Source organism: Carlito syrichta, unplaced genomic scaffold (genome assembly GCF_000164805.1).
Source record: "Carlito syrichta isolate Samal-C Ts95f unplaced genomic scaffold, Tarsius_syrichta-2.0.1 Scaffold315088, whole genome shotgun sequence".
Taxonomy (NCBI): domain Eukaryota; kingdom Metazoa; phylum Chordata; class Mammalia; order Primates; family Tarsiidae; genus Carlito; species Carlito syrichta.
The window spans coordinates 410263-426245 of NW_007259184.1; the positions used below are offsets into that span (position 1 = coordinate 410263).

The 15983-nt window shown below is 44.6% G+C and overlaps 1 protein-coding gene across 7 annotated transcripts in view; it reads left to right on the forward strand.

The window, feature by feature from the left end:
- The window catches only part of ATP7B (ATPase copper transporting beta), a 77575-nt gene that overhangs the window by 52495 nt on the left and 9097 nt on the right, over positions 1-15983 (forward strand). For 5 of the 7 annotated variants that reach the window (XM_008072291.1, XM_008072294.2, XM_021706045.1 and 2 more), the window contains 5 exons: positions 527-618; positions 9459-9586; positions 9690-9844; positions 10087-10221; positions 14867-15061. In XM_008072291.1, the coding sequence (XP_008070482.1) occupies positions 527-618; positions 9459-9586; positions 9690-9844; positions 10087-10221; positions 14867-15061 (705 nt within the window). The remainder of the gene's footprint in view (positions 1-526; positions 619-9458; positions 9587-9689; positions 9845-10086; positions 10222-14866; positions 15062-15983) is intronic. The other 2 variants (XM_008072297.1, XM_008072293.1) reach the window with 2 other exon arrangements.

Genomic DNA, 15983 nt, shown 5'->3' on the forward strand with positions numbered 1-15983 from the left:
CTAGAAACCTCCTTATAATTAGGTGCTCCAGTCACTAATCTCCAGGCTGGTCGCTACTTCTGAAATCCCGGCTAATCTGGTTAATTATTAAACCTTTGTTCAGGTGTATTGTGTAAACAAAAAGCCCTGGCCTTTAGGTCAGAGCCCATGTTGTCTCTCTGTGCATGAGTATATAGTCAAAGGTCATACCATTTTTAATACCCTGCAATGAAATGTATCCTATAAGAGAGTGGACCTCAGGCCCTAAAATAAATTAGATTAAACCTAAAAGAAAATGGTCCATTGACAGACTAGTGTTTGTTTCCAATCTGAAATGTAATTCCTAGAACTCAGGTCTGTGGTGATGACACATGTGGCATGTCATGGGCAGTGAGTGACGCTTACTTCCAGGGCTTTGATTGTGCAGTGTGGTTGTGTTGGAAGCTGCCTTTGCGACAGCTGCTTCTTTCACACCGCCACCTCTAGGACTGGCTTTGGACAGGTCAGCTTATGATAACTCTCCTTTTACATTCCGGTTATTTTCTAGAGCAAAACCTCAGAAGCCCTTGCCAAACTCATGTCTCTCCAAGCCACAGAAGCCACCGTTGTGACCCTTGGTGAGGACAACTTAATCATCAGGTAAGTTATGTCCAGCAAATTCCTTGAAATCAGTTTATGTCAGCCCGTGTAATATGCATCAAACACCTATCACATAATGACATTGCACTAGACCTTGTGAGGGCAGGCAGAGACTTCTCATCAGATCCAGTTATAAAAGCAAGGCATTTAAATGTGAACAAGCAAGCAAGAGCTGGTGGTGGTGTATAGATGCTCAATGGCAAGTGAGAGGTCCAGAGGATAGTATTCCAGGAATTCAGAAGAGGGAGGCTAATGGTGGCCAAGGGAAATATCACAAAGCATGGAATGTGAGCTGAGCTTTCATTGCAAGATTTGGATTCTGACTGACTGAGAGATAGGGGCTTCAACTTGCTAAAGAATGAAAATGGGAATAGTAATTATCCTCCTTGTAAGGTTGCCTGATATTAAAAATAATTATCTTATTGCTGGAAACTCATATTGCATTTACTATTTGCTAGACACTCTTCCATCCTCTTTTTATTTAACCTAACCAAGGAAGGAGAGGAAACTTTCTGAGGAAAGGACTGTTACTACCCTTAACTTTACAGATGAGGACACTGAGTTTCAGAAAGCCTAAGCAGCTGGCCCAAAGTTACCCAGGTATTAAGTAGTGGAATTGGGATACAACCCAGGCTAATGGATCCAGAGTTCATGTTCTTATGCCTTACACACACTGACTCTTGGGACATATTTAATAGCACAGACATCCGTCCACATTCTGACTCCTGTATTTCCTTGGTTAACCTCTTTTTTATATTCTGGGCTGTGGCTTTTTCAGGTCTCTTTCACATTCCTCAAGTCCCTCTCTGGTCCCACCACTTCCCACTTTCGCCCGTGATCTCACTTCTGAATACTGAAAAGAGAAGCCTTGGGTTGGAAACCCACCACTTGCCTGTTCCTCACTCCACAAGGTTAACCTCCTGCCCAGTACCTCACTGTACTGCCCCGTGGGAAGAGAGGCATCTCCCCCTGCACCTCTGCTCAGGAGCCTCCCTCTGGGTTTTATTGGTGGTCTTCAGCATCTCTGTCTCTGCTGATTCTTACCATCCACTGTGACTCAGGCTCCAGGTGCTCCTGTTATCAGAACTAATCAGCCTCTGTTCCACCCTCGGGGCTCCTGCCTGAGCACTTTCACCTTTGCCAGTCTGTAGGGCTGTGTCCTTGAGGCCTGGGCCCCCATGAGGGTTGAGATGGCCCCTCACTTCCCTGTAGGGTCTGCAGGGCTGGTGCAGGCAGGCCTCCAGTGTGCCTGTGGTGAGTAGAGGAAGTGATGGGGGATACCCAGATGCACGAGGAGTTCACAAGGCACAGGCTGACTGCAGCACAGTAGTGCAGGTTTTATTCTGGCTGCTGGCTTTAAGTAATAATCCTGACCGTAGTAACAATGATTGAGATATGAGTCCTTCTGGTGTACCAGGCACACACCTCTCCACAGCTTGTCTGGTTCATTCCTGATAGCCAGCCCATGAGGCAGGTACCATCTCTATTCCAGCCTTGTCCGGAAGAGCCTGAGTTTAGCAGGGTGAAGTAACTTGCTCAGAGTCCACAGCAGGCCAGTGTCAGAGCTGGGTCCAGACCCCTGGAGGCACAGAGTCCCCTCTCAGCCACCACACCATGCCATCCCCAGACAGCAGGGCCCATGTGGCCAAGCACCTCGCACTCTAGACTCCTGTACATGGGCTGCTCTGCAGCAGTCACACATTGGCTTTTTTTTTTCCTCTTATTAATCAATGGCATGAAAAGTTTTGAGAAGTGAAAATGAACAGCAGTAAAGCCACTGGCAGTAGCATTAGTTTTGACTCACCTTTTCTCTGACTCATTCTGTGATCTCTGCTCTGCAGTTTGAAGTGCTTCTGATGGCACTGACTGCAGTTGCTGGAACTGCTCCAGGGATCTGAACACAAGGAGGTGTCTGTGGAAGGTGTGAGCCAGCCAAAGTGACCAAAGAGTATGGGCCACACCTGTTGTAACTCAGTTATTTTCCAAAGATGGCAATTTGTTTTTTGTCTGTGGATACATAGCGTGACTACTACCACCTAACATGACACTTTTTGGGTTTTGTTTTGTTTTTTTTTTGGTCTGTCACCCAGGCTGGAGTGCAATGGCAAGATCAGTAGTCTCGACCTACTGGGCTCAGGCGATCCTTCTGCCTCAGCCTCCCAGACAGCTTGGATTACAGGGGTGCACTACTACTCCTGGCTAATTTTTTGATTCATTGTAGAGACGAAGTCTTGCCAAGTTGCCCAGGCTGGTCTCAGATGCCTGGGGTCAGGCAATCTTCTTGCCTTGGCCTCCCAAAGTGCTGGGATTATAGGTGTGAGCCACCATGCCTGGCCTATGATGGCACATTTTTTTTTTTTTGAGTTGGAGTCTCACTCTGTCACCCAGACTGGAGTGCAGTGGCCGCTCCCGGCCACCGCAGCCTCGACCTGCTGGGCTCCGGCGATCCTTCCGCCTCAGCCTTCCAAGTAGCCGGAATTACAGGCATGCGCTACCATGCCCGGCTGATTTTTTGATTTATTGTAGAGATGAGGTCTTGCTGCCCAGGTGGGTCTCAAACCCGCGGGCTCAGGCAATCCACTCACCTCAGCCTCCCAAAGGCACGGGATTACAGGCTGAGCCACCGAGCCCGGCTTGATGGCACATTTTAAAGCTAGAAACCAGAAGGCCAGAGTGCATTCTGGTTTTGCCTCTGATGGCTGTGTGCTTGGAACATATACAGTAAGGTCTGTTGCATAGATCAGGGATGGTCATTCCTGCTGGCCCTCCCGACAGGCTGCTCTGGGCCCGCAATCACACCCTATTCTCCTGAAACCAAAACTGTTTCCTCTGCTGCCCAGATTTCAGCAGTCTAGGCCTCTCTTGAGGAGCTTGGCCATTCTGTACTATGAGGTGTGCTGGGTTGGAACCCCCCAGTCACCCTCGCTTCCTGAAAGGCCCTTTTAATGTCTGGGCCACTGCCCATGTGGACATGCTTCTGATCACGTCATCTCCTGAAGTCTACTGCAATTTCCTGCATAACTACCTCCTTTGCTGGGGACGCTTGTCTTTTCTCCTTACCCCGTTTTGGGTGCTGGGAGCATGTTCGGGTGCAATCAATCCAGCTTATTATAATTTATTCCCTTCCTGCTACTTCTGCTGCTGCCCCTTAGTTGCCTTCATGTGCTTTCTTTACTCTCCTTATCCCTTAATTATGGATGATCCTTGGAGCTTTGGTGGTGGCCCCTTTGTGTGTTATGGACAGTCACTGAGATGTTTGTCTTCCCCATGACTTGAGTCAGCAGCTGTGGGGAGCTCATTCTCAAACCCACCTGCTGATTGGAGTCTTTCTCCTCCTGGCTGGCTCGCAAAGGCTCAGACATGGTCTGTGTCCTTCCCTCACCTCCCCCTGCTCACCTCCAGATTCTTCCTCTTCTCCAGTGCCTGTCTGTCTCAAGGAATGTCACCCCCATGCCAGCTCCCAGGCCAGAGCCTGTGCATTCTCTGGCTTCTTTCCTTTCCTCATCCACATATCCATGCTCTGTCCTCATGGTTCTAGTGCCTCGATCTCCAGAGCTGTCATCCACTACCTCTCACTTCCACCACACTGGTCCAGGCTACCTGCTTGCAGCAAAATATTATTCCACATTCAAACTAGCAATCTTTCAAGAAGCACATATCTAATTATATTACTCTATGGTGGAAAATTTTTCAGTGACTCCCTGTTGTCCTGAGGCTAAAGTCCATGTTCTGTAACATGGTAGTAAGGCCAGACGTCTGCCCCTTTGTCTGCTAAACCCAACCCCTGTCTTGTCACTCCCCATGTTGGGTTCCAGCCACTTTGCGCCACTGTCAGTTCCCAGGAAAGGCCCCTTCCTCTGTAGGCCTCTGTTCATGTCCTTTCTTGCCCCTGAACTCCTTTCTTCCTTCCCTTTGCCTGGTTCCTGGTCCTTAGGGCTCAGCTTGGATGTCACATCCCCCAGGAGCCTTCTCTGCTTCCCTGGGCCTGGCGCAGTCATTTCTGCTCAGTATTCTCAGAGCACCCTGCCTCGATCACCCTGGGACATAAACATGGAAGATGCTCAGATACTTACTAGCTGAATGAATGAAACTATCATCAAATGTTAAAGAAATATATGCACGTAGTTGATATTAAAAGGCTTGCACAACCTAGTCCCCAGTTTCCCATGTTGAAATTTTCTTATAATTAGCAGGGAAACAAAATTATAGATTTTATCTGGACCAGTGACCATAGTGCTATACACTTTCTTTTTTTTTTTGGTCTTGTTTGATGGGGAAGGAGAGAGAAGAGGAAGTAGGTGAGGTCAGTAAACTGCTGGCAGAAACTCTTAAAGCTGAAGAATTACTAATAAAAAACTCCATCTCTTCATTTAAGGGTATTCCCACCACCACTGGGGGGACATTAACTTCTGAAGAGAAAATGCTACTGAGAATTCACCAGAAGTAGCCACATTATCTCCCATAAAGGACCATTCCCCTTAAATTAAGCTGTTTAGAGTTGGAAGGATGTAGTTAATTTAGATTAAAAGACAAATTCAAAGTTAGATTAAGCAGAGGTTAGTATTACTAAAGATTTCTTAGGAAGACACCCAGTTGGACGTTTAGCCAGTTTTCTTTAAGTCTCCCTATAGAAGAAGATATTTTAAATGATTAGATTCTGCTGGAGGAGAAGGGACTGCTTTTAAGTCTGCGGGGTCTTTCCTTTCTGAAGTCCCGCAGGCATTCCTCTCCACATGGGCTTCTCTGGCCACATGGAGACCTCTGCGACAACAGCTCCTAGGCTGTGTGCTATCGTTGAAGGGCAGTGTTGGAGCCTGGACTCCTGTGTTACTGAAAGACTTTAGAAATAAGCAGAGAATATCCTTGGGTTATTGAGACCCTTCCCTTTTCCTGGTTTACTGTCCTGCCCCAGACACCAGACAGATTTACTCCCACCACTGAAGTACTCAGTCTTTGAAAGTCTCCTTTTCAGTGCTCCATTCAGTCATTCTTGAACTTATTATACATCTTTTTTTTTTTTTTGAGTCAGAGTCTCATTCTGTCGCCCAGGCTGGAGTGCCGTGGCACGCTCACGGCCACCGCAGCCTCTACCTGCTGGGCTCAGGCAATCCTTCCACCTCAGCCTTTCAAGTAGCTGGAACTATAGGCAAGCACCACCATGCTCAGCTAATTTTTTGATTTATTGTAGAGATGAGGTCTTGTCAGGTTGCCCAGGCTGGTCTCGAACCTGTGGGTTCAGGCAGTCCTCTCACCCCCGCCTTCCAATGTGCTGGGATTATAGTTATGAGTCACCATGCCTGACTTATTGTGCATTTTAATAGTCTATCTCTCTGTGTGTTTTTAGCTGTGAGGCTGTAAACCTCCTGGGAGGAAGGCTCCACTTTGTCCTGGTTGTAACCCCAGCCTAGAACCTGGTTCCTGATACACAAAGGCTACTCAATATGAAAATGTCAATTAGATGAGAATAAAAATAGCCAGCATTCACTGGGTACTTACTGTACTTCAGGCACCATGCTGAGGTTAACCACTCCAAACACATCTCGCTTGATCCTGGAGCAAAGTCACCATTGTAGAAAGAAGGAAACCATGGTCTTGAACCAGTCCTGTTCAATCCTAGCTACCTGGTCTGGACCCCAGATCACATTGCTACCCTGAGACTCTTGCCAGTGACTTTAATGACAACGCTGAGCTCTAGGAGGCCAGACCCAGGTTCAATTTCCTCACCAGTGTCCCCTGTGTCTTGTACAGACAGTGGCGCTTAGCAAATTTCGGGATGGATTCGTGCTGCTCAAGCAGTCTCCATTCCTCAGCACCCCCTAGAGCTGGGGACCTGGCCAGGAGCGGGATGCATGCACACCCTTGGAGGGGAGGGAACGCATGGCAGGCAGGCTCGACCTTGGGAGCTGGACAGACCTTGAATCTTCACTGCACAGAGAATGTTCCTGAACAGTTTTTAAAAAGAAAAATATTGATGCGAATATTTAACGTCCTTGTCTAATATGCTAGTTACTAAATGTTATTTATACATAGCAACATTTTTATTTTATTTTTAAATTTTTAAAAAATAAAGATGTGGGATACAAGTGAGGATTAACTACATAGTAAATAATAAATAAATAGGCTGCATGCCAGTAAAGTTTGGACTTCTAACTGGCCCTCACTCCCCCTGGTAGTGGACCAGGTACTCTTTGTGTTGTCATGTGCCCCTCACCCTCCTCCCTTCCTCCCTTCCCTAGCACTGCCCAGTGACTGCCCGTCCCTCCTTTGTGATTGTTGTTCCTGGCCCACGTATGAGTGAGAACATGTGGTATTCAGTTCTCTGTTTCTGTGATAGTTGACTTAGTGCGATGGTCTCCAACTCCATCCAGCTTATTCTCCTTTATGGCTGGGTAATATTCCATCTTTTATATGTTCCACATTTTCTTTATCTAGTCCACTTTCAGTGGGCAGTGGAATTGGTGCCATGTTTCTGCTATTGTGAATGGCGTGGTAATAAACATGCGTGTGCAGGTATCTTTTTTGTAGAAAACTTTCTGTTCCTCCAGGTATATTCCCAAGAGAGGGATTGCTGGGTCATATGGAAAGCCAATTTTTAGATTTTTTAAGAATAGCCACACTGCTTTCAATGCAGGTTGAACTAGCTTGCACTTCCACCAACAGTGTGGAAGCGTTCCCTTTTCTCCGCACCTGTGCCGGCGTCTCTTGTTTTTCTTTTATTAATGATAGCATAGCAACATTTTTTTTTAAATGCGCACGTGTTCAATTTTGTGCCTTTCTACGAAATCTTCAGGTTTATGCTCAATGGGAGTAATATCACTTACTGTGTATGTTTTTGGGAAGATTCAATGAAATAAAATATAAAAATCTAGCACAGTGTCTAGCACTCAATAAATGTCTGTTTTTCCTTCTCAAATGAGGTGACTTTTTGTCCCTGTGATAGTTTAAATGTAGTCTTTGTAGACTGGAAGGAAGGTGTAAGATAACCTGAGTCTTGATAGCTCTACGTGCCTGTTTTTTTGACTTTTTCACCGTCTGCTCCTGAGCCATTTGTATATTTACAGTTAATTCTGTTTGTCCCATGTCATGCTGTTAGAGAGGTGCTGCCAAAGTTGGCTTTCACTCCATCTTGCCTCTTCTCTGGTCCTGCCATCCCTTCCTCGCTCTCCCAGCTCTGTCTCTGTGGGACCCTTCCCTCTAGTGCGTGTTCACCCACGCATATAGTCCACAGTCCCCACCTTAATCCATCTCTCTACTGCTCTGATTTCTGTTCCCTTTGACAGGAAACCTTCTTTAAAAACTTGACGTTAGCTACTGTCTTTGTTTCTTCACCTTACATCCTTTCAGCCCATTCCAGCTGGTCTTCTGCCTTTGCCAGTTTCCAAAATTGCTTTGGCCAGCACCATCAAATCATTTTCATGTACCCAAATCCAACCATTGCTTGTAAAAAATCCTCCCTTTAGCCTCTCGCCAGCACTTTCCCCCTTTTCTGCTTCTTTGAATTTTTTTATTAATATATAATCACGTTCACTGCAGTACGCAAGCCCTAAGTGTGGAATACGATGCGTTCTTGCAGATACTTGCCCCGTGGAACTACCTGTGCAGCACTCGATGTGGTTGGATGGTGCTTCTTCCCCGCCTGACTCTCTTGCCTTTCTCCTGTGGCCCTGGCAGGTCCTTGGCTGCCTCTCTCGTTGGCCCTTCAGCCTCTGCTCAGTCTCCAGACCATGGCGTGTCCTAGGGCTTAGTTTCCAGGACCCCTTCTTTTTTTGCTTTATACCCTAAGGAAGCTTGTACCATTTTATGGCGTTAAATATCATCTAATGGGACAGCTTTCAGATTTGTACCTCTGACTCTGAGTTCTTCTGTTCAGACTCATGCATCGGCTCCTGAGTTGACACTTCCACATGGAAGTCCAATAGGCGTCCCTAGCCTGACGTGTCAGAATGCAGCTCTTCACTCCACCCTCCCCATCTCTTCCCTCACCCTCCCTCAGCAGCTTCTCCATAGTTGTCTCCATCTCAGTAAGTGATTTCTCTATCCACCCAGTTGCTCCGAATGAAAACTTGGAGCTCATCTTTGATTCTTTTCCTTGCCCCTTCGCATTTAGTGCATTTTTAAATCTTGTTGATATGTGACCTGAATATATCCTCCATCTCCAGTCCAAGTCACTGCTGCCTTCTGCATGGGCTACCACAACAGCCTAACACCTCTCCACGCTTCAGCTATTGCCCGTTCTCATTCAGCAGCCAGAGAGGTCACTTGGAAATGTGAATCGAAGATGGTGCCACTTCCCACTAAAAGCTTGATATCCAGAGCCCATCCTGCCTTCTTCTGTGACTCCAACTCGTATTTCACTTACTTTCTCCCAACCATGTGTGCTTCCTTCCATTTCTTCTTGCCTGCCTTAGGCCTTTGCATTTGCTGTTTTCTCTCCCTTGAACTTTCTTTCCTCACGTGTTGAGCTTTCTTGTCATAGAACTCTCAGCATAAGCATCATCTTCCCAGAGAGGCCTTCCCACGTCTCCCCTCTCCCCCACCACCCTAAGAAGCTCTCCAGTCACATTGTCTGGTTTAATCTCATCATAGCACTTAGATACTGCCCCGTTTGTTTTCTGTTCCCACCACAGAATTTGTCTTCATGAAATAGGGACTGTGCTATGCTTTTCAAAGCTGTATCCTCGGTGCCCAGAACAGTGTCTGGTACTTAGTAGCTGCACAATAAATATTGGCTCAACCCATAAATGAACAGATAAAATGAATACTCTTGCTTGGGTTAAGCAAGAGTGAGGGTGAGCTGCCATGAAAGGCCATGGAAGAGATTTGGGTGGCATTTATTGCAGGGAGGAACAAGTACCCATGGAGCTGGTGCAGCGGGACGATATCATCAAGGTGGTCCCAGGGGGAAAGTTCCCAGTGGATGGGAAAGTCCTGGAAGGCAATACCATGGCTGACGAGTCCCTCATCACAGGTGAGGAGGCTTGTTTCATGTTCCCTTGGGTGGGTATCACAGCAGTTGCCAGATCACGAGTGCTGAACTGAGCAAGTGACGATTGTCTCTTCTCTGCCTCTAGGAGAAGCCATGCCCGTCACTAAGAAACCCGGAAGCACCGTGATCTCCGGGTCTATAAATGCACATGGCTCTGTGCTCATCAAAGCCACCCATGTGGGCAACGACACCACTTTGGCTCAGATTGTAAAATTGGTGGAAGAGGCACAGATGTCAAAGGTAATGAAGAAGTTTAGAAAACAGTGTAATTTCAGCTTTCTCAATTTAGAAATGATTTCAAGGGTTCCATAGAATCAGGCAGTTTTATTGAGTAGAGATTGACTAGTATTTTATTGAGTGGAGATTGACTAGTAAATGCAGTTAATGAGGGAGATAAGAATCTCAATCTTTACCCATGCTTGTAGTGTTCTATTTCTTCATAGATTGTAATTCCCTGTGGTCTTGGTGTTTTGTTTTCATAGGCACCCATTCAGCAGCTGGCTGACCGGTTTAGCGGATATTTTGTCCCATTTATCATCATCATTTCAACTCTGACGTTGGTGGTATGGATTGTCATCGGTTTTATCGATTTTGGTGTTGTTCAGAAATACTTTCCTGTAAGTTGACTGCCTTGGGCTGTGTAGTTGTAGTGTTTTAAATAATCTAATGCCATTGGTCTTATTCTTTCATGTCTTAGATTCACTGGGCTTTAATTATTCATTACATTTTATTTGCTCACTTCACTTATTGGCAGCAAAATCTAAGAGAATAGGACAAAATCTGAGAGGAGGACAGTCACTCTCCTTCAGGCTTTTATTAAAGATACCCTTGTGTTCTACTTAGACAGTTTTCACAGATACCAACTGACTCTCACTTGTTATGTTTAAAGCATTTACAATATGCATCACTAACCATGTTTGAGGTTGTAAAGCATATATCATAGAAAATAGTTCACTTCAATTTTTTTTTTTTTTTTTCAAGTTGGAGTCTCACTCTTGCCCAGACTGGAGTGCAGTGGCCACTCCTGGCCACCGCAGCCTCGACCTGCTGGGCCCCGGCGATCCTTCTGCCTCAGCCTTCCAAGTAGCTGTAACTACAGGCACACGCTACCACGCCCGGCTGATTTTTTGATTTATTGAGAGGTGAGGTCTCGTCAAGTTGCCCAGGCGGGTCTTGAACCCGCGGGCTCAGGCAATCCACTCACCTCAGCTTCCCAAAGTGCTGGGATTACAGGCTGAGCCACCGAGCCCGGCCAATCACTTCAAATTTTGATGGCATGATAATATTACTTAATAGATTTTAGGAAAAATATATTTTTTGCTATCTGTATCCACCACTGCCATCTTCAACCTCCCAGCTTCCCAAGTAATGCTAATAGCATCTTAATAATTAAATATTTACTGAACACTATTTGTGAGGCAATGAAATATACATTTTTGAGTTTTTAAAAAGTAGATGAAGAATACTATTTTAGGAAATTTTGTTTTATCCAACTTTTTGATATCAAAAAAAGTGGAAACTACATTTCATCCCTCAAAACTTATATACTTGAGAAATAAGAACTATATGTGTCAGTGATTCTCAATTGGGAGTTCTGACATTTTTGGTCTTTGTGCCTGAGGGAGTTCCTACTTCTGTCTAGTGGGTAGAAGCCAGTGTTCTTAAAATTCCACAAGGCACAGGACAGGGCCCACAACAAAAATTATCTGTTCCCAAATGTCAGGGGTGCCAAGATTGAAACCCCAATACATGTAAGAAGCTAGTGACCCACTTAGAGCAGCATTTGATAACTGTTCAGTGAGTTGAACAGTGTTTTACTTTACCTTGTATCTAGCCCAATCTAATGCTTATTTTACTTGAGAGCCCTAGAGTAAGAAACTACAAATAAGGAATGGATCATTATTTTTATTTTTAAAAAATTTCTGCCCATAATGAAAGGTATGTCAGATATTCTTGGAGTGCATGCCTTTACTAAGATGTCATTTTCTCCCTCAAATTTCCTATCTTAAATTGAAAAATATCCAAGTTCAGCACTTTCTGATATCTGCAGAGACCTCAGTGCTTTTAAGAGTAACCTCTGAATGTATTCCTAGAATTTTCTAGTGGCTGTGCATGGCACCTGACTGCCTAAAATTTCTGCTTTCTTGGGAGAGCAACACACTGGCATGTGGCCATGGGAAGACTCAGTCCTAACCAAGTTGGAATATGTGCTTTCTGCTGTTCCATGCCTTTCCATCTTACTTTGGCTTCTTTTGTTTTTATCTGCAATATCAGGGAGGATGCTGGCAAATGAGGTACTGCATGTTCTTTCAGATACTGTCATCACTGCTGTACAAAAAATCATTTGCAGGGAAGGGTTCATGTTAACCTCTAGAAGTCCATTCAGTCCTGTCAGAATGCCAGGTGCTATTTTGACAAGAATTACTAGGATTGAAAAAAAATTACATCATCTTTATCACTAAAAATCTTTTCATAGTGTGTCCCTTTACCTAAATACAACTTTCTATGAAAATCAAATAACCCTTTAATAATATTCCTTATTTTAGAGTCCTACCTTTCAAAATCAGGGAATAAAGTATAGATAGAAGCTAAGAGGTTATGGTCTGTAGATTTGATTTAGAAAACATGCTCTTTACTTTAATTAAGTGACTGTAGTATCTCTTGATTATATTCCTTAGCTACCAGCCATTTTGAAAATAAACCAAGATAATTTGAGCCTGCAGAATGCAAATAATAATACCAATATGTGCCACTAGATATCTTTTTGTTTGTTTGGGGTTTACAAAGAAAATAATAGTGAAAATTTTGACTCTTCAACAAAAAGCTAAATCCATTGCTCTTAATAAGGGAGAACCGTGCTTACTGGATGTGGTCTGAACAGAGCAATGTGCTGGCTTTAAAAAATTAAGATGGTTCCAAATCACATCCCACATCCCTAGATGTAACTGTTTTTTGTACTTTGGAGGACACATTTCTAGTGTTGTTGAAAGGCTATATACAGATATAGACAAAAATTTTGTATGAATAAAATCAAAGCACATGCCTTTTTGTACTTGAATTTTTTTGAGTCAGAGTCTCACTGTGTTGCCCAGGCTGGAGTGCATTGGTACTATCATAGTTCACTGCAGCCTTGACCTCTTGGGCTCCGGTAATCCTTCCTCTTCAGCCTCCCAAGTGGCTGGAACTACAGGCACGCAGCACCATGGTTGGCTAATTTTTTAATTTTTTTGTCAAGATGAGGTCTCGCTGTGTTGCCTAGACTAATCTGGAACTCCTGGGCTCAAGCAATCCTCCTACCTCAGCCTTCCAAAGTGATGGATTACAGGTGTGAGCCGCCATGCCTGGCCTGTACTTGCTTTCTGATTTCTCATGTTACTGGTGTCTTTCATATCAATAAGTATAGATATGCATGATCATTCCTATAATTACATAATACAGTAAGTCCCCTACATATGAAGCTTCACGTTATAAACTTTAATGATGCACACATGTGTTTTTTATGTATTATTTATCTCCACCAGGTGTTAGTATAGCCTGTTAAATACATGCAGTACTATGTAGCCAAATGTATTAGTTAGGTACCTAGGCTAACTTTGTTGGATTTACAACAAATGGACTTACGACTGTGCTCTCAGAACCAAATTCATTCATATGCTGAGGACTTTCTGTACTTCGCTGTACACACCATATTCACAATTTAATTAACAACGCCCTCTTGATTGTTTCCCTTTTTTTTTTCTTTGCCTCTACAAAAACAAAGCACTATGCTCAATACTCTGGAATCTTTTCTCATTTGTATGATTATTGCCTTATGGTAGATTTCTTGGAGACCCATGATTTTAAAGCCTTCCTAATGATGATAAAAATAACAATAATGTAGTAAGTAAAATTACTTAGCTGACTCTTCTATGCAAGGTGTTGTGCTATGTGTATTTATATGAAGGAGACCCAGAAAAACCGGATTATCTTTTGAAGGGTAGGTCTCTTATAGTATAGGCTTCCCCTGCTAGGTAAGTGTTCTATGAACCCGTCCATATCAGTGTACCAGCTAGCATTGTTGTGAAGGCTGTGTTCAGCTTCAGTGAATTTTTTTTTTTTTTTTTGAGATTTCTTTCAGCACATTTTTCCATTTCATGAGGGTTGCTTTACAAGTGCACATGCCCACACCATGCTGCATGTTCAGCAGTTTTGGACCAAAACAGCATAACCCCTGTGCCCCACCTTCCTATTCATCTGATCTCACCCCAAGCGACTTTTCTTTTGTTTCTCTGGATGAAAAAAGTCCTCGAAGGGAAATGTTTTGCCAATGTGGAAGGGGTGAAACAAAAAATGGCAGAAGCACTAAAAGTCATCAGAATTGATAAGTTCAAAAGCTGTTTTTTGAACAGTGGGAAAAGCGTCTTGGTGGGTATATTGCGCCAAACAGAAAGTACCTAGAAGGTGACTGCAGTTTTTTTGTTTTTGTTTTGTTTTGTTTTGTTCTTGAGTTGGAGTCTCACTCTGTCACCCAGACTGGAGTGCAGTGGCCTCTCCCAGCCACCGCAGCCTCAACCTGCTGGGCTCCGGCGATCCTTCCACCTCAGCCTTCCAGTAGCTGGAACTACAGGCGTGCGCTACCACACCCGGCTAATTTTTGATTTATTGTAGAGATGAGGTCTCGTTAAGTTGCCCAGGCAGGTCTCAAACCCGCGGGCTCAGGCAGTCCACTTACCTCAGCCTCCCAAAGGCACGGGATTACAGGCTGAGCCACCAAGCCTGGTTGAAGGTGACTAAAGTTTAAACATGTAAGAATAAATACACAATTTTTTATAAATAAATTTCAGGGTATTTTGGGTCCCCCCCCAGTATGTTTTAATATGCATATTGCCTCATTTAATCCTTATTATACAACCCGTGAGCCAGGTATTATCATCTCTATTATGTGTATGAGGAAACTGAGGTGCAGAGAGTTGAAGTTAGTGTCAGAGCCAGGATATGGATCTACATGGTCCAACCCCAGAGTCTTCATTCTTTCCCCTGTCAGGGGTTTTTATGCGACTCTGCTCCTGTAATGCCCCTTTAGGGGATGCTTGTAAGTTTGAAAACTGGGATGTAAATGAACTCTGTGATACTAAAGCAGCATAGCATGCAATTTTGTTTCCTAACCCCAAACTCATCATGCTATCTCATGCCCCACTGCCCCCCTGAAATGTTCCAGGAGTAGAATTCCAGGAACTTCCTCACTGAATTCTCAACCTTTCTCTGTCTCTCTCCTCTTTTCAGAACCCCAACAAGCACATCTCCCAGACAGAGGTGATCATCCGCTTTGCATTCCAGACATCCATCACAGTGTTGTGCATTGCCTGTCCCTGCTCCCTGGGGCTGGCCACACCCACGGCGGTCATGGTGGGCACAGGGGTGGCTGCACAGAACGGCATCCTCATTAAGGGGGGCAAGCCCCTGGAGATGGCCCACAAGGTCAGCCTGCACCAAGGTTTTTCCCCGTCCTCCTCTGGGGTTTTGGCTATGGTGATTTGCTGAAGAGAGCCTTAATTAAAATAATATCTGTTTACTATTTCATATTGAGAGAAAAACTGGAATGCCCCTCTGAGGGCAGCAGTGCTAACTAAGTAGAATGGGAATTCAAGTCTGACTGAGACTGACAGCCGCAGCAGTGGTAGCTGACAGTCACATAATGAAACGCTTTATAAATATTAATTGTATAATTGCATTACAGTCTTTGCAGCAGAGACTTATTTTTCTCATTTTACTGATAAGGAAACTGCAGTAGAAGGAGGTTAGGACTTGCTCAAAGGCCTGCAGCTAACCAGTGGCAGAGCCAGGATTCACATCCAGGTCGTTAGCTCTAGAAGGAAAGTTCCATCTCAGCAACCATGAGATTAGTGGTGGGTCCTATGGCCTTGGGGAGTGAGGAGTGAGCACCAGTGTTGATGAGGAATCATCCTTGTTCCCAGCATTCCAACCCCTGACCTTCTACACTTCCGTGTCCTTATTCAGTGTTTGTTGAGCACTTTCTGTGTGGGGGCCCCGTACCAGGTTCTAACACTGGTCAAGGAGTTGATGGTTTAGAGGGAAAGACAGGTATCGAATGAATAAACAACAAATGCTGAGTATTATAAGACACTGTGAGATACCATGGGGACACTTTAACAGGGTCTCCCAGACTCAGTGTGTTGGACTCAGGAGTAGGGGGTGGTGCAGGTGTTCAGGGAAGGGAATTCAAAGGTTAATCCAAACAGAGGATGGAAGAACATTCTGGTAGTGGGAACAGCAGGTGGGAAGAACTGTGAAGGCTGAACTTTTCCTCACCATTGTAACCCCAGCATCTATCCCAACCCATTGAGATCCTTCAGAATTATTTGCTGGATAAATAAGTGAG